Source organism: Cervus elaphus, chromosome 4, assembly GCF_910594005.1.
Source record: "Cervus elaphus chromosome 4, mCerEla1.1, whole genome shotgun sequence".
NCBI lineage: Eukaryota > Metazoa > Chordata > Mammalia > Artiodactyla > Cervidae > Cervus > Cervus elaphus.
The window spans coordinates 61,386,678-61,405,078 of record NC_057818.1 but is presented as its reverse complement, the minus strand read 5'-3'; the positions used below and the strand labels follow the sequence as shown (position 1 = coordinate 61,405,078).

The 18,401-nt window shown below is 40.4% G+C and overlaps 1 protein-coding gene across 1 annotated transcript; it reads right to left on the bottom strand.

The window, feature by feature from the left end:
• Nucleotides 1–10,999: 10,999 nt before the first annotated feature.
• On the bottom strand, nt 11,000–11,484 carry LOC122690240 (glutaredoxin-1-like). Its single transcript, XM_043897302.1, has one exon. It carries the CDS (start codon nt 11,482–11,484, stop codon nt 11,158–11,160), a length of 327 nt encoding a protein of 108 aa, XP_043753237.1. The 3' UTR covers nt 11,000–11,157.
• Between the last annotated feature and the right edge of the window lie 6,917 nt (nt 11,485–18,401).

Below are 18,401 nucleotides of genomic sequence, written 5' to 3'. Positions count from 1 at the left end.
CCTGGGGACTGGATTCGATGAGAAGAAGGACACAGGGGACCCAAGTCTCAAGTGAAACAAGGGTGCTTTATATGCAGAACCACATGTTTCTATATCTTCATACAAGGCAGCTTTAGGCAGTAAAAAAATTGAGCAGAAACAAAGCCAAGCAAATAATCTTCAAAGCGCCAGAAAGCATTCAATATCCTGAGTAAGAGGGGCATAACTCAATAGATTACCTTTAAGTGAAAGTTCACTGAAGGGAGTCTCTGAAAGGAATCCAAGGAGGTGCCCTATCTCGTGATCTCAGTCCTGAGAACTGCGTGCAGCTCTGCTCATTCCTGTTTTCCAGGAACTGATAAGGAATAGAGAGTCCTTGAGAAATTGGCACACAGAAGAAGAAAATAGCATATTGGATCCCTTAAAGTTGAACGTCCCCTGACAGTTCCCCCTTTTTTATTTTTTCTTCATTGGGGATGACTGTAGACACTTTTGTGAAAAAGGCCCTGACGAATTGAGTTTGTGTAGTTTGAACAATTTTAGTTGAAAGGCATCAGTACATTACCAATATAATCACCAGGATAATTATCAGCGTTATAGTTCCAGATCCAGTACTATGTGTAATGCCTTGAAACCATCTTCGAGGGTCTAACCCAGATAATTGAGCAGCAAGCTGTTCAGCTAAGGTTTCCAAATGTTGGAAGAGAGTAGACTCTTAGAGAAGGTTTCAAGGATTTCCTTTTGCAACAATTGTACATTTAAGGAAGCATTATTCTGTATATCTCGTAAATGAAATTTGATTTGTTCCCACTTGTAAGCACTGTGGTTGAACCGAAGAGGAGTGATACAAAATTGATGTGAATTCCAATCACAATTTAATAATACTTGTTTTTGTAAATCTATTAATTGATCTCCAACCCATTGGATGGCTATTTTTAATTCCTGAATTTTATCTTCAACTTATTCATCTACCTGTACCTGAGTGACCCATATAGTATGAGCATCTTTAGTCAAATTGTGAATAAAGTTTTGTGTTTGAATTGAAGTTTGTAAAGCAATGTCTGCGATGGCTATTAACCCCAAAATGCCAAGAATCAACCTTCCAGTGAATCGCTTAGATCGTCGGAGTAATTTAGTGAGTAACTAGGAGGCAAGTCTTGCCATGGGACCGTCTTTCCAGGGTTGTTGGCGATCTACTGGCAACCACAGACTATGTCGAGATCAAAGAATCCAAAGGGATTTGTATTTTTAGAGAAATAGAAGAATTAAGACAAGTATACAATTTGCAATCTATACAAGCCACAGAATGTAAAGTCTTATTAAATTGTAAGTTCCCTATGGCTATAACAAAAGGAAGGGGAACACAAGCTTGTATGAGATACGAATGATTATAATGAAAGGAATAGCTACTATGACTACGTCTGGTCCCCATGAAATAGCCAGTCCAAGTTCCAAGTTCTTTGGCGCTCACGGAAAGTTTCCTGATGTCCCATTGTTCAGGCCCAATCCGTTTATTGAGGACGATTCGAGGTGAGGGGGTGCCATTCCACCGTCAAGCCAGCCGAGAAGTCCTTTGTCATGGTAATGTTCCATCATAGTATTAGTAATCTTCTATGCTACTTGAGTAGCATAATCACATACAGTGCTGTTAATATCATCTGAGCAGTTAGACAACCACATACCATGGGTTCCCCAATCAACAATGGTGTAATTGGCCACAAACATTAATTTCCATGTTAGCTTGACATTTATCTCAATACACAGGAGTATATTTAAAATCCTTATAAGTAAACCTCTTACATTCCAACTTTTGTCCTTTTCCTAGAATATTGGTACTATTGACTTGGTTCTCATAAAAGGACAGGGCAATGAACAGTCTAAACAATGTGCGGAAGTTCTTTTTTGGAGGCAGGATGAAAGCCCACGTTTGTTGACTAACATTAATACATAATTCTGCTTGGCCCATGCATATAGGAAGGATTTCATAGCCTAGAGAAATGTTAATTAATCTTCCTTCTTCCTCAGGATGAGAGGGCCCCTCCAAGCTCCAAGGAGGAGGCGTATGCACTGAGTCATTACTGGATACAACCGGTCCTATATCTGTCCGTTCTGCAACCTGCCATAAAGGGGGGTTAGGTATATAAGCCCAGTAAGTGTGATTAATCAAGTCAGCCTGCACGGGGGAAGCAAAAGCAAGCATAGCGACAAAAATCTTTTCTGGATTCCAAGGCATTCCCTGTTGAGAAACCAGGTTTTCAGCTTGATTAGTAAGGGTTTTTATCTGTCCCAAAGCGGGGAGATCATAAGGTCGATGATGTCGAGTGCGGCGTTTGTTGTAAATGTTTAAGGTCGCCATTGCTTGTACTAGAAACTCCTCTTCCTGGGGATTTTGCCATTTCTTCTCTATCTTGAATGCCAGTAGCTCCCCTGGGGCGGATCTTCCGAAGAGGGAGCCAACTGCTTTCGTTGGTTCCATCTGGAGAAATATAAGCATACCCCTTTCCTTGTAATATTAATTTTCCAGATTTCCATTGTTGAGTGAACCCGTCTTGATAACAGGTGGGCAGAGGAAGGACGGTATCCTTCAATGCTTCAAAATCTTTTTCTGCTTTTATCAAAATATCCCCTTGCAGTAAGTTTAAAAATTTTAAAACAAAGCTGTATTAACAATAGTTGTAGGATTAAAGAATATATTGCGTTGGAATCTGTCGGGGTCCTTTAATGGACCAGAACGTGGCAGTCTGGAGTCAACGATAAGAAAGTGAAAGAGAGAGAAAGAAGGAAAGACAGGGGGACCCAAGCTCTGATGGAGCAAAGGTGCTTTAATGATCTTTCTGTTGTATATATAGGCTGTTGTACAAGAAATTTCTTTCGATAATGATAAAGATCAGAAAACCAAACATACAGCAACCGTTACCAAGGGATTAATAATGATCACAAGGTCAGGAGACAATCCATATCTCAAGAAAGAGGATGGAGACTAAGCAGTTTTGTAAGGAGAATGTTTACTGAAGGAGATTCAACCCTGTCTCATCCAATGACCTCAGTCCTGGAAGCCGGTGCCATTCCACTGGTTTCTGACAAGAGAAACTGGTAAGGAACAGAGGATTTCTGAGAAGCAGCACGTAGGAATCCTCCTGTTAAACATTCCCTGACAATTCCCCCTTATTTATTTACAATATTTGTAAAAAGGGTTCTGACCATTTGAGTTTCTTTTAACAATTTTTGCATGAAGGCAATGGTAAACAACAAATACAATCATCAAGACAATCACCCAAATTACAGTTCCAGACCTGATGCTGTGAGTAATGCTTTGAAACTATCCGTGTGGCTCCAGCCCAGATAAGCTAGTTATTCAGCTAAAGTTTCCAAATTAGTGGAAGAGGGCAGATTTTTAGAAAAGGTTTCCAAGATGTCTTTTTGTAATACTTGTACATTCAGAGAGGCATTATCATGTATGTTTTGTAAATGAAATTTGATTTGTTCCCAGTTGTAGGTACTATTATTGACTTGAACAGGAGTAACAGAAAATTGAGTAGAATTCCAATCACATTTTAGCATCACTTGTTGTTGTACATCTATTTATTGATCTCCAACCCATTTGATGGCTGTTTTTAGTTCCTGTATTTCATCTTGAATATCCTCATCTATCTGAGCCTGAGTGGCCCACATAGTATGAGCATCTTTAGTCCAAGTTTGGATAAAATTATATGTTTGAACTGAGGTCTGTAATGCAACGCCAGTGATGGCAGCAGTGGTGCAAATAGCTGTTAGTCCCAGAATGCCAAGAATCAGCCATCCGATGAATCGTTTAGATCGCCGGAGCAGTTTAGTAAGTATCCGGGAAGTAAGTCCAGCCGTGGGACCTTCTTCCCAGGGCCACTGGAGATTGATTGGTAACCACAGACTACGTGGAGATCGAAGAATCAAAAGGGATTCATTTCTTAAGGAAGTCGAAGAGTTAAGACAAGTATATAATTTGCAATTTATACAAGTTATAGAATGTAAAGTCTTACTGAATTGTAAACTTCCTATAGCTAGAATACAAGGGAGGGGAACACAGGCTTGTAAGACATATGATTGATTATAACGAAAGAAATAGTTTCTATGACTACGATTGGTCCCTGTGAAATGTCCAGTCCAAGTCCCAAGTTCTTCGGAGCTCACAGCGAGTTTCCAGATGTCCCATTGTTCAGGCCCAATCTGTTTATCGAGGACGATTGGAGGACGAGGGGGTGGCATTCCACCGTCAAGCCACCCAAGAAGTCCTTTGTCATGGTGATGTTCCATTGCAGTGTTAGTAACCTTTGGTACTTGAGTAGCACAATCACACACAGTGCTGTTAATATCATCTGAGCAGTTAGATAACCACATACCATGGGGTCCCCAATCGACAATTGTATGATTAGCCACAGACATTAATTTTCCTGATTTGGCCTGACATTTGTCCCAATGAACCAGAGCATATTTAAAGTTCTTATTAGTAAACACTCTGCATCGTGTTCTTTGTTTGTTCCCTAACTCTTTCCCTAAAGTTTCAGTAATATAAACATGGTTCATGGACAAAGAAAGGGCAGTAAATAATCTAAGCAACGTCGTAAAGTCCTCTTTTGGAAGCAGGGCAAAAGCCCAAGTTTGTCGGCTAATGTTTATGCATAATTTTGCTGGGCCCATACACAAAGGAAGGACTTCATAACCTAGAGAGATATTAATTAGTTTCCCTTCTTCTTCAGGGTGTGAGGGCCCTTTAAGGCTCCAGGGAGACGGCATATATATGGAGTCATTGGTTAATTGGTCCTCTCTCTGTCCATTCTATGACCTGAAGTAAAGGGGTGTTGGGTATGTAAGCTCAGTAAGTGTGATTAATTAGTTCAGCTCGAGCGGGGAGGGGTGGCGGGGGTTGGGGGCGAATGAGGGGGTGAGGCCAAAGCAAGCAGGGCAACAAAAATATTTTCAGGACTCCAAGGCATTCTCTGTTGAGAAAGCAGATTTTCACCTTGATTAGTAATGGGTTTTTATTTGTCTTCAAGAGGGGAGATCATAAGTTTGATGCCGCTGAGGGCGGTGCTTTCTGGAGATCTTTAGAGCCGCCATGGCCCATATTGGAATTTCTTCCTGCTGGAGTCTTTGTTGTCTCGCCTCTATCTTGAAGACCGGGGGCCCCCTTGGGTCGGATGTTGCAAAGAGGAAGCCATGTGAGTTCGTTGAATCCATCTGGGGAAATACAAGCAGACCCCTTTCCCTGTAAGATTAATTTCCCAGATTTCCATTGTTTATTCAACCTGTCTTGGTACCATATGGGCAGAGGAAGAGAAGAGTCCTTCAATTCCTCAAAATGTTTTTTTGCTCTTGTCAAGATATCTCCTTGCGGTAAGTTTAGAAAATTTAAAACAAATAAAGCTATATAACAATAGTTATAGGTTTAAAGAATATATTGCGTTGGAATCTAGTAAAGTCTGCTGGATAAGGAAGATAAAAGTGTTCCTGTGTTTTCCCCCTTATTTAATTTTTTATTTGTAGTTTCAGTGTGCGATGTCTTTGTTTAACTATGTCTTGTGTTTGTGGATTATAAGGAATATCTGTAATCTGTTTAATAGAGAATGGATGTAAAAATTGTTTGAGCTACTTAGAAATATAGGCCATAATCTGTTTTTATAGTATTAGATGTTCTCATTATTGCAACGTAAGCTCACAGGTGGGTTATAACTTGTCCCGTAGTTTCACCTCAGAGAGGTGTGGCCCATATAAAAGAAGAATTTGTATCGATCGAGACATGTAAGAAGGAAGAGGAAGAAAGTTCAGGGCAGTGAGTTACATCCATTTGCCATAAAATTCTCTTTCATTTGTCATAAACCTTTTTTATATATTTGTATTCATCATTTTATTTGCCATTTCTTGTATCTTTTTATTAAAAGCATACATCTTTTTTTAGCAACTATGAAGTGTTATATTAGCAATTTAGCAATTATGAAGTGTTATATATTAGCATTTTATAGATTGGTGAATATATTTATTATATATATATTTGTTTTGTTATGTAAATATTTATATTTATATATATTTATTGATAGTCTAAAATCTCCTTAGTTTTCCTGTAAGAGAAACTTTTTGTAAGAGGAAGTTAGTGTTCAGTAATTAATGTTTTAAAATCTTACTTTATTTGGAAATGATCTAGCTATTTAATAAACTTTTATTATTTAGTTTAGTACAATTTTAGGAGTTTAAGTTACCCATCCTAAGAGATTATTTTAGATAGACATTTAAAAAATATAATTATTTTTAATAGACTTTATCTAAAATTTTTCATCTCATTTGTATATTTATATATATATAGTTACTTTTTTGTTGACAAATTTAGTTTATCTTAAATCTAGGCACAGTAAAATTATTATATAATGTTGATGATGTAAGACCTGTCTTAATTAGATTAGCAAACAATTAATTATATTTATATTTAAATAAACATTTAATATTGAATATTTTTCAGTTCACATGAACTTGAATTTAAATAGAGCTCATTAATTTCATATCCAAAAGCAAAGACATACATTGAGACCTAGATAATTTTACTTAGACAGATACAGTTTTCTGCTTGAAATTTAAAATATCTTTTTGATATATATATATATATATTTTTTTTTTTTTTTTCTGAGTTCCACCAATTTGTTTATGGCTGGAGTCCCAAATAGAGTGGGCTGTGTATCCCAAGGACATGATAAGAATTAACTTTAGGTTTTTTCTTAGGCCTATTTTTTTTTTCCCATCCAGAATTGGAGCTCCAAAAATGTATTTTAACAAGTTAACCTTTTCCTAACTGCACGTGGAACAAGAACTTGTTTTGCAATTTGAAAAAAGATTTTATTTTAATCAGTTTTTTGTGGAGTCTAAAGAACATCATGGCCTTTCAGTGTCAAAAATATCATTTTTCCTTTGTGTAGTTACAGTATACTATTAATGATATATGCATGAGAGAATTGCTGTCACATTGGAGGTAAAGCCTTGGCTACAAAATTTTGACAAATAGTAGGACTGTTAAGCATACCTTGAGGTAACACATTCTATTGAAATCTTTTATGAGAACCGATGTGATTAGGAAAAGGGAGAGAGAAAGTGAATCTCTCTCGGTCTAAAGGGTGTAAAGGTATATTCAAAAACCAATCTTGTAAATCAGTACTAATAATGTGCCACTTCTGAGGAATAGTAGTAGGTGATGGGATCCCTGGTTGTAGTACAGCCATAGGTTTCATAGATGCATTAACCTTTCTAAGGTCTGTTAAGAGATGTCATTTGTTAGATTTCTTTTTTATTACAAAAATAGGAGAGTTCCAAGGAGAGTAAGATTCCTCAATATGTTTTAATTCTAATTGTGTGTCTATAAGTTCTTTAGTAGCCTGTAATTTTTCTTTTGTAAGGGGCCATTGTTCTGTCCAAATACGCTCATCATTCTTCCCAGTTATTTTAAGAATTGTTTTGTTTGTTAAATGAGCAGTGGCCCCTAGGAAAAATGTGGAATGTATATCTGAGTTGGCCATTGTGTAAGTAAGTCCCTTCCTATTTGATTAAGGGGTGCATCTATCACATAAGGTCTTAAATGTTGCACGCTTGCTTTTTGGTCCTTCATATGGGTAGATTTGAACATTTTGATAAATTTCTTGTACTTTGGTTTGAGAAATTCCTGCAACTTGGCAAGAGATTTTTTGTATAGGCCAGGATTTGGGCCATAAATGTTTGGAAATAATATTAATATCAGATTCAGTGTCTAGGAGATCAGGAAATCTTTTTCCATTAATTTTGATATTTCTATTTGGTCAGGCATATTCAGATACCAATGATGTCCATAAGGATTGTTTCTGATCTGTACTGCTGAATCCGCCTGTCCGTACCTAATTAGAGGAGTTAATAGAAATGTAAGGCAGTAAGCACTGCCGGATGTTGAGGGTTTGAGGGAAAAGATAGAATTTGCCCCTGGTTTTTGTCGTTGGGGACCTGGAGGGGTCCCCTGTTTGGAGTTTCCCGGAATAGGTTTCCCTCAATATCAAATTTAGATTTACAGTCTTTGGCCCAGTGCATTCCTCTATGGCAGCGAGGGCAGATTCTTGGAAGTTTTTTATTAGCCTTCTTATGGTAGTCCCTTTTTAAATGGCTTTTATCTCCACATGTAAAGTATCCTTCATTTCCCATTCTAAAGGCAGCAGCCATTGTCTCAGCGAGCATTTGCATCTCTTGAGTTTCTGATCCTAGATTGCGACAAGCCTTCAAATAATCAATAATAGTCCTAGTCTCAGGAGTTGGAGGGATAGCTCTTTGACATTCCTGATTTGCATTCTCAGAAGCAAGTAATTTCTCTAGCTGTTTTTTGGCTTCTTCTCTGATTACAGTACAAGAAATAGCAGTTTGTAATCTAACTAAAAAAGGCAGGTCAGGTAGTCTGCTATTCTCATCTCTTTCAGAATTTTCCACAGTTTATTGAGAGCCACACAGTCAAAGGTTTGGCATACTCAATAAAGCAGAAATAGATGTTTTTCTGGAACTCTCTTGCTTTTTGATGATCTAGTGGATGTTGGCAATTTGATCTCTGGTTCCTCTGCCTTTTCTAAAACCAGCTTGAACATCTGGAAGTTCACGGTTCACGTATTGCTGAAGCCTGGCTTAGAGAATTTTGAGCATTACTTTACTAGTGTGTGAGATGAGTGCAACTGTGTGGTAGTTTGAGCATTCGTTGGCATTACCTTTCTTTGGGATTGGAATGAAAACTAACTTTTTCCAGTCCTGTGGCCACTGCTGAGTTTTCCAAATTTGCTGACATATTGAGTGCAGCACTTTCACAGCATCATCTTTTAGGATTTGAAACAGCTCAGCTGGAATTCCATCGCTTCCACTAGGTTTGTTTGTAGTAATGCTTCCTAAGGCCCACCTGACTTCACATTCCAGGATGTCTGGCTCCAGGTGAGTGTGAGTGATCACACCTTCTTGACTATCTGGGTCGTGAAGATCTTTTTTGTACAGTTCTTCTGTGTATTCTTGCCACTTCTTCTTAATATCTTCTGCTTCTGTTAGGTCCATACCATTTCTGTCCTTTATTGAGCCCATCTTTGCATGAAATGTTCCCTTGGTATCTCTAATTTTCTTGAAGAGATCTCTAGTCTTTTCCGTTCTGTTGTTTTCCTCTGTTTCTTTGCGTTGATCACTGAGGAAGGCTTTCTTATGTCTCCTTGCTATGCTTTGGAACTCTGCATTCAAATGGGTATATCTTTCGTTTTCTCCTTTGCTTTTCACTTTTCTTTTCACAGCTATTTGTAAGGCCTCGTCAGACAGCCATTTTGCTTTTTTGCATTTCTTTTTCTTGGGGATGGTCTTGATTCCTGTCTCCTGTACAGTGTCACGAATCCCCATCCATAGTTCATCAGGCACTCTGTCTATCAGATCTAGTCCCTTAAATCTATTTCTCACCTCCACTGTATAGTCATAAGGGATCTGATTTAGGTCATACCTGATTGGTCTAGTGGTTTTCCCTACTTTCTTCAATTTCAGTCTGAATTTGGTAATAAGCAGTTCATGATCTGATCCACAGTCCGCCCCTGGTCTTGTTTTTGCTGACTGTATAGAGCTTCTCCATCTTTGGCTGCAAAGGATATAATCAATCTGATTTTGGTGTTGACCATCTGGTGATGTCTGTGTGTAGAGTCTTCTCTTGTGTTGTTGGAAAACGGTGTTTGCTATGGCCAGTGTGTTCTCTTGGCAGAACTCTGTTAGCCTTTGCCCTGCTTCATTCTGTACTCCAAGGCCAAATTTGCCTGTTACTCCAGGTGTTTCTTGATTTCCTACTTTTGCATTCCAGAAGGGTTCAGATAGGGAGAAAAGAGAAACGTTTCTATTTGTGTATAAAATATAATTTTACCAAATTACTGTCATAATTACTTTCAGGGGAAGGTTCTTTTTCCTTACACCTGGAAAACACATATTCAAGCAAGTGATTTTTCAGATGCAAACCGTAAAAGTTATAAGCATATTCTTCAGTCCTTCTGTTAAGCTTTGTGAAGTCATCAGGTTTTTCATTAGAATCCTTACCCAGTTCAGAAACTTGATATTTACCTGAAACTCCTTTCTATAAATCTTCTCGAAGAGCAAGTATTTTTGAGAAACTTGATTAGTGCTATGACAATATTTTGAGGTAGTAATTAGAATTATGCCTGATAACATTTTACCCAAACATATCAGAGTTTTAGGAACGCCATGTAGTTTCTATGATATCTGTATTAGTAACATTTACCATACAATATAACCTGAGACTTATTACTCACTTGACAATACTTCCCATGTCATTATGTATAGAAAATCAGCCTAGTTAGTGTAACATGTCTCTTTGGGGTATTTCAGGGGCCCTCTGAAGCATGGCAAAGTTAGCTAGAAATAAAGTTCTTCATTACAATGACTTAGGAAGTTTTGTCAACAAGTATCAAAAAGGTTTAGAACACTCAGTCAGATAGGATTATAGGTCATTGTGAAACAATCATTCTTCATATAGCCAAAGTAACAATAAAAGATTTCAGAACAAATCATTTAAGAGATAAAGAAACTTAAATCTGTTATCAAAGGCAGTTCACCATCTGAAGAAAGGTGTCATCTTAATAGACAGAAAAGCCAAAGTCAAGTTTTGCAACAGACAGAAAAGTGAAACTCAAAGCTAAATAAGTTTTACATTATTAAAAGGCAAACTTAATTAAATTTATTTTACACTTATTTTAAACCATGTACAAAGCTCACTTCTCATGGCTCACTTTTCACAAACCTTATCACTTTCTGTACCCATTACTTTGTTCTTCCATCCTAAGAAGCCACCTGTAAGTCAGCCTTACTCCTTTTCCCCTCACAAAATGCAATTCTATTCCCCATACCTTCTTTACCGAAAACACAGTTCCTACTTACATTAGGAAACCAAGAATTGACTTTTTTTTTTTTTGACAAGTTCGTCCATTTTTAATACTGAATCAAAAGAAGCTGTTTTTGGCCTCCCAAAATGCCCGTCCCTTTTTACTGATATTAACATATTTCAGAATTTTAAGTAAACAGTTGCTGTAACTGGGTAGTTTCCCCAGGTCCATCCTCCAGGAACTGTCGGCATTATCGGCAGTGCCACCCAGTCTTCAAGGGGGACATCAGCCTGGATCTGCTCTGTAATTATTGCAGAGCTCCAATTTGCTTTAGCCGTGTCAACAGTTCCCCTCTCTCATGCATATTTACTAGATCAGTGCATCCACCTATGCACTCTTTACCGATGAAGACCCGAGGTACCGTTCTGGCTCCTGTGAGCTGTTGCAAGTAATCTTGAATCTCATTGGTGTCGCCGTTGGCTGTGATGTTGACAAATTCCAAACGCCCTTGTTTGAAGGGCAGTTGGCTGAGGAATCCTGAATCCTGAATCCTTCTGCCGTAGGGGCAGGTGGGCTTGATGAACACAACCACCTTCCCAGACTGGATGTTGCTGTTCACGAATGCTTGAGCCATGCTGCCTCCCCCGGGAGGACACCTTGACTGCCAAGAACTGACTTTTATATTAGCATTTTTTAGATTGGTGAGCATAGATACCAGTGATAATTTCTAAAACCTTTGCTTTCTTAGAGAGAACATTTTAGGATGGCACCAAACAAAATGAGGGCAAAATGAGGACTGTAGCCCGGGAGGCGGCATCTCAGATAGCTCTGAGAGACTGCTTCAAAGCGGCCGTGGGGAAAGTCAGTATAGAAGGTTTTGGTGAACGGGAAGTTCGATAACATGAAGCACTTATTGTACAAAAGGTGTTTTCTCAGCCATGCGGATATGGTGTCACCATAAAAGGATTTAGTGCTTCTCTAGATAGGAGGAGATGCAATGATTGAGACCATAAAAATCTATTCCTAGAAACATTAGGGAAAAAAAAACCAGCTATCTGAAGACCTGTCTCACCGGATTCCCTGGAGCATGGAGTGCCTCACTCCACAGTTGTTGAAGGTCAGCAGCTATAGCAGCATGGGGTTCAGTCTCCATAGAGGCAGATGGCAAATGCCTTTGTTGCTCAGTCACTGGCATTGCTCTTGGTAAATGCCACTTGTAGCTGACAGGTGTTTGCTATGACCAGTGTGTTCTCTTAACAAAATGTTAGCTTTGCTCTGTTAGTTGGTAACTGTTTGTTGCCTTCTTCAATCTGTACTCCAAGGCCAGACTTGCCTGTTACTCCAGGTATCTCTTGACTTCCTACTTTGGCATTCCAGTCCCCTATGATGAAAAGGACATCTTTTTTTGGTGTTAGTTCTCTGAAATCTGTAGGTCTTCATAGAAATGTTCAACTTCAGCTTCTTTGGCATTAGTGCTTGGGGCATAGACTTGGATTACTGTGGTATTGAATGGTTTGCCTTGGAAACGAACAGAGATCATTGTGTCGTTTTTGAGATTGCATCCAAGTAGTGCATTTTGGACTCTTTTGTTGACTATGATAGCTACTCCATTTCTTCTAAGGGATTCTTGCCCACAGTAGTAAATATGATGGTCACCTGGATTAAATTCACCCATTCTGGTCCATTTTAGGTCACTGATTCCTAGAAAGTTGATGTTCACTCTTGCCATCTCCTCTTTGACCACTTCCAATTTACCTTGATTCATGGACCTTGGACATTCCAAGTTCCTACACAATACTGTTTTTTACAGCATTGGACTTTACTTCCACCACCAGAGACATCCATAACTGGGCGTTGTTTTTGCTTTGGCTTGGCCTCTTCACACCTTTGGAGGTATTTCTCTGCTCTCTTCCAGTAGCACACTGGGCATCTACCAACCTGGGGAGTTCAGCTTTCAGTGTCATATCTTTCTGCCTTTTCATAGTGTTGGTGCTAGCAAAGTAATGCTCAAAATTCTCCAAGCTAGGCTTCAACAGTACATGAACCAAGAACTTCCAGACATACAAGCTGGATTTAGAAAAGGCAGAGGAGCCAGAGATCAAATTGCTAACATCCAAAAAGCAAGAGAATGTCAGAAAAACATCTACTTCTGAGTCACTGACTGCACTAAAGCCTTTTACTGTGTGGATCACAACAAATTTTGGAAAATTCTTAAAGAGATGGGAATACCAGACCACCTTACCTGCTTCCTGAGAAAGCTGTAGGCAGGTCAAGAAGCAACAGTTAGAATGAAACATGGAACAATGGACTGGTTCCAAATGGAGAAAGGAGTACAAAGGAGTATGTCAAGGCTGTATATTGTCACCCTGCTTATTTTCCTTAGCTTCAGAGTACATCATGCAAAATACCAGGCTGGATGAAGCCCAAGCTGGAATCAAGATTGCTGAAAGAAACATCAATAAGTGACACCACCCTTATGGCAGAAAGTGCAGAGAAACTGAAGTGAAAGAGTAAAAAGCTGGCTTAAAATTCAACATTGAAAAAAAAAATTCAGCATTCAAAAACTAAGATCATGGCATCTGGTCCCATCACTTCATGGCAAATAGATGGGGAAACAATGGAAACTGTGAGAGACTTTATTTTCTTAGGCTCCAGAATCACTGCAGAAGGTGACTGCAGCCATGAAATTAAAAGACACTTGCTCCTTGGAAGAAAAACTATGACCAACGTAGACAGCATATTAAAAAGCAGAGACATTACTTTGCCCACAAAGGTCCGTCTAGTCAAAGCTATGGTTTTTCCAGTGGTCATGTATGGATGTGAGAGTTGGACTGTAAAGAAGGCTGAGTCCTGAAGAATTGATGCCTTTGAGTGATGGTGTCAGAGAAGACTCTTGAGAGTCCCTAGGACAGCAAGGAGATCAAACCAGTCAGTCCTAAAGCAGATCAACCTGGAATATTCATTGGAAAGACTGAAGCTGAAGCTTCAATATTTTGGCCACTTGACGCAAAGAACTGACTCATCAGAAAAGACCCTGATGCTGGGAAAGATTGAAGGCAGGAGGAGAAGGGGGCAGAGGATGAGATGGTTGGATGGCATCACTGACTTAATGGACATGAGTTTGAGCAAGCTCTGGGAGATGGTGAAGGACAGGGAAGCCTGGTGTGCTGCAGTCCACGGGGTCACAAAGAGTTGGACACAACTTGAGCAACTGAACAACAACTCAAGAAGAGGAAGCAGAAGAGACAGATAAGGACACTCTCCCCCTCCCCACTTCTCCTTTTATTATAAAACTGTAGCCCACTAATTTCTCTGGTCGGCACCCTCTCCCCCTCTGCTTGTAATCCTCACAAGTGTCCTATCTTTTTGGTTTTTTTTTTTTTTTTCAGTCAGCACAGGCTGCCATAGAAAGATGGTATAGATGTCTAGAGACACAGAGAGGATCTTGTTGCTAGCGCAGGAGACAGGGTAGGTGCTATGTGAGAAGGAAGGAATTTTACTGTCTGAGTGCTGCTCACAGGATCTGACAATCTACCTTCTTAATTTGGGGACTTTTCTGCTATGTTCTAAGTCTAACCCTGATTTATTTGGCTTCACTGACTCTTAGTTGTGGCAAGTGGGATTTAGTTTCCTGTCCCGGAAGGAAACCTGGGCCCCCTGCATTGGAAGCATGGAGTCTTAGTTACTGGACCACCAGGGAAGTCCTCAAAGATCTCTAAGCTGGTGAGCTTTGCATTGCAATGCTTGTTTTATGACTAAGCTTTAAAATGAAACTATGAGATCTCTATTACGATATATGTATTGCTCAGGTTAATTTGTAGGTGAGCTCTATTTAACTGCCTTTTTAAAAAGTGCTTACAAAGTAAACATTTCTAAATATAACAGAAACTAAGCTAAATGGATTTCAGATTCATATGACTCAAGAAACATGTAGTATTAAATTAACATCTGGCATTAAAGTTTGTTGTTTGCTTGTTATTTAACAGAGACATGTCATTTAAACACATCACTTTTTTTTCATTTATTTTTATTAGTTGGAGGCTAATTACTTTATAGTATTGTAGTGGTTTTTGCCATACATTGACATGAATCAGCCATGAATTTACATGTGTTCCCCATCCTGATGCCCCCTCCCACCTCCCTCCCCATCCCATCCCTCTGGGTCTTCCCAGTGCACCAGCCCTGAGCACTTGTCTCTTGCATCCAACCTGGGCTGGGGATCTGTTTCACACTTGATAATATACATGTTTCAATGCTATTCTCTCAGATCATCCCACCCTCTCCTTCTCCCACAGAGTCCAAAAGTCTGTTATATACTTCTGTGTCTCTTTTTCGGTCCTGCATATATGGTTATCACTACCATCTTTTAAAATTCCACACATATCAGTTAGTATTCTGTATTGTTGTTTATGTTTATGGCTTACTTCACACTGTATAATGGGCTCCAGTTTCATCCATCTCATTAGAACTGATTCATATGTATTCTTTTTAATGGCTGAGTAATATTCCACTGTGTATATGTAGCATAGCTTCCTCCTCCATTCGACTGCTGATGGGCATCTAGGTTGCCTCCATGTCCTGGCTATTATAAACAGTGCTGTGATGAACACTGGGGTGCACGTGTCTTTCAGATCTGGCTTCCTCGGTGTGAAACATCACTATTCAGCACGTTTTTATGGTACCCAGGTTTACTCAATGTCAGTAAGTATATTTGTTGTAAACTTTGTCAGCAAGAAAATTAACTCATGGACTTTCCTGGAGGCCCGGCAGTAAAGAATCCCCTTACCAATGCAGGAGACGTGGGTTCGACCCCTGATCTGAGCAGATCCCACATGCTGTGAAGCAAGTAAGCCTCTGCGACCCAACTACTGAACCTGTGCTCTAGAGCCCAGGAGCCAGGACTACTGAAGCCCGTGCGCCCTACAGCCCGTGCTCTGCAAAAGAGAAGCCACCGCAGTGAGAAGCCAGGGCACCTCAGCAAACAGTAGCCCCTGCCTGCAGCAAATAGAGAAAGTCCGAGCAGCAGTGCAGACCCAGCACAGCCGAATTAAATAAATACATGTTTTTAAAATCTGGTTTTCACTTGGGGTATACTTTGTACAATTTTTAGTGATCAAGACACGCACTTTCCTGGACAAATTTTACAAGCCTATGTTGTCAATTAACCAGATTCATTTTACAAACAAATTAATCTTATCTTGGCTACATTCGGGAAAATTAGGGTGATTTAAGAAGAAAGGAATAGTGTTTTAATAGATATTAAATTTTAGTTTGGCTGAGATCAGTATCTACTGTCTAAAACTCACTTTTTAAATAGCGCTTTTGTCATATTTTTGTAAAGCTTAATTGAGTTGTTAGGAAGATATTCCAGGCTTGGGTCTGAAGCTCAGCAGTGTAATCTATCTTTGGATGCAGATCAGATGCCCATAATCTATAACCAGGGGACTATATGTTCTAGAAATAGAAAAAAACCCACATCATTTAAAGATCTGTGTCCACGCTGGATAAATGCCTCTTATCAGGTATTCTCAGCATCCTGCACAAGGATACTGAAGGGAATCAACTTCCAGGATTTTCCCTCCTCCCCTGACCCTTTACTTCCAATTTGCAGCCAGACTAGTTCCTGAAAGCTCCCTGTCAATGGCACTGGACACACACTCTGTACTATTCTACTGGGACAGTTTCTCAGCCACTCACACTGGCTGAGAGACTACTCGGAAGGGACAGCATCTAAAGCTGTAAGCACAAATCCTGACTAAACTGCACAGTGAAATGCGACACAGGACCGTGACTTCTGGATAGCTAACTACTGCTCGAGGGATGTGAGCGGCAAAGCCTGTCTCAGCCGCTGCTCCAGCCAAGGCCGCTAGCCCAGAGTCAAGGGAACCCAAGGGTGAGAGACTGCCCACTATATTCAGGAGCTGCTTCTCTGTACCCCGAGTTACCCAAGGGGCCAAATCTCAGCCCAGACAGCACCTGCAGCGTGTAAGTTACTGACCAACTGCCCCATGGCTCCACCTCTGTGAGAAGCACCTTTCTTCATGTCCATCTTTCTCCATGTCCCTCTTTCTCCACCTTTCTCCTTGTCCATCTAAGTCAGCAGAAGATAGATGGATACATTCTTCTGAGAACTGAACTTTCCAGGACCGAGTTTACCCAGTTAATGGGATCTTTTGATCTCATCCAAAGGGACACTTGCAGACTTTACTCTCCCACAGGCAGCTAGGGTCCGTGCTGACCCAGTGGCAGCCCGAGCCCAAGAGGGCCACACGGCGGGCAGGGGGCACCGCCGCTGTCCCTGAGGCAGACCTGAGACTACATGGTTGATTAACAGAGGTTATGAAGACACTTAGAGTAAAATCTGTCAGTTATGAAGAAGTGCAGGTAGTACAACAGGGGTGAGATGAAGATCGGAAAGCATTTCATGAGAGGTTGATAGAAGGTTTTAAAAAATATAGCAGGGGCTTTTCTGGTGGCTCACTGGGAAAGAATCCACGTGCCATGCAGGGCACATGGGCTCCATCCCTGATCCAGGGAGATCCCATGTGTCATGGAGCAGTTAAGCCTGGGAGCTGAAACTACCGAAGCCCAGGCCCCAGAGCCTGTGCTCTGAAACAAGAGAAGCCACTGCAGTGAGAAGCCCATGCTGAGAAAAGCCCACACAGCAACAAAGACAGAGCATAGACAATATATATATGAGTGTGGATGCCTTCCCCCTCGAGGGACAGGCCCTTTTGGCTATGCATTTCATAGCCTACCCTGCCACAGACATCAGGAGCGAGATTCAAACAGCAACTGCTAGTCCTCAGACCCCTATGAGCGATTTGGTCCAAGTGGCTTATTCAGTTCTTGATAATAGGGACATGGTTGAAAAGGCTGAACCGTCCCAGAGAAATACACAAAGGGCTGAAATGATGGTTGTATCTTTGTCCACTCAGAGACCACTGGAGGGGAGGTCAGCCTTTGCAGGCCTAGCTGGCCATGGTGGACCACAAGGCCCACAGGTACCCAGACCAACCCAGGGTGCCCCGTGTGAGCAGAAGGGTACTGGAGGAGAGATGGTGGTAGACTCGCCCATTTACGGACAGCCAGAGAGTGGAGGAGGGAATGCCCCCGACACCTGAGATCCATGGGTGGAAATCAGTTCTGACTTTTTATTGAACATTTAGAACTAAATGAGCATTCCTTGAAAACTTAAGTGCTTGGGAATGGAACGGAGCGTTCATAAAGAGATGTCAGAGCTAGGGAGTGTTTTGTTATACCGTCTAATTTATACTGTAAAATCAGGTTTACTAATTTTTTTTCTTTCTTTTTTGACCTCATGATGCAGCTTCCAGGGTCTTAGTTCGCTGAATAGGGATCGAACCTGAAACCCTGCGGTGGAAGTGAGGGATCTTAACCACTGGCGCATGAGGGAATTCTCCAACTTTACTAATCTTGATGAAAGGTTGTTGGTGAATGAAAAGACGCTGGGATTCATGGCCTCCGGAGGAGAAGAATTCAATCTGGGTCTAGAGACAAGGCTTGATCGCTCAGAACTTTCGTGTCATA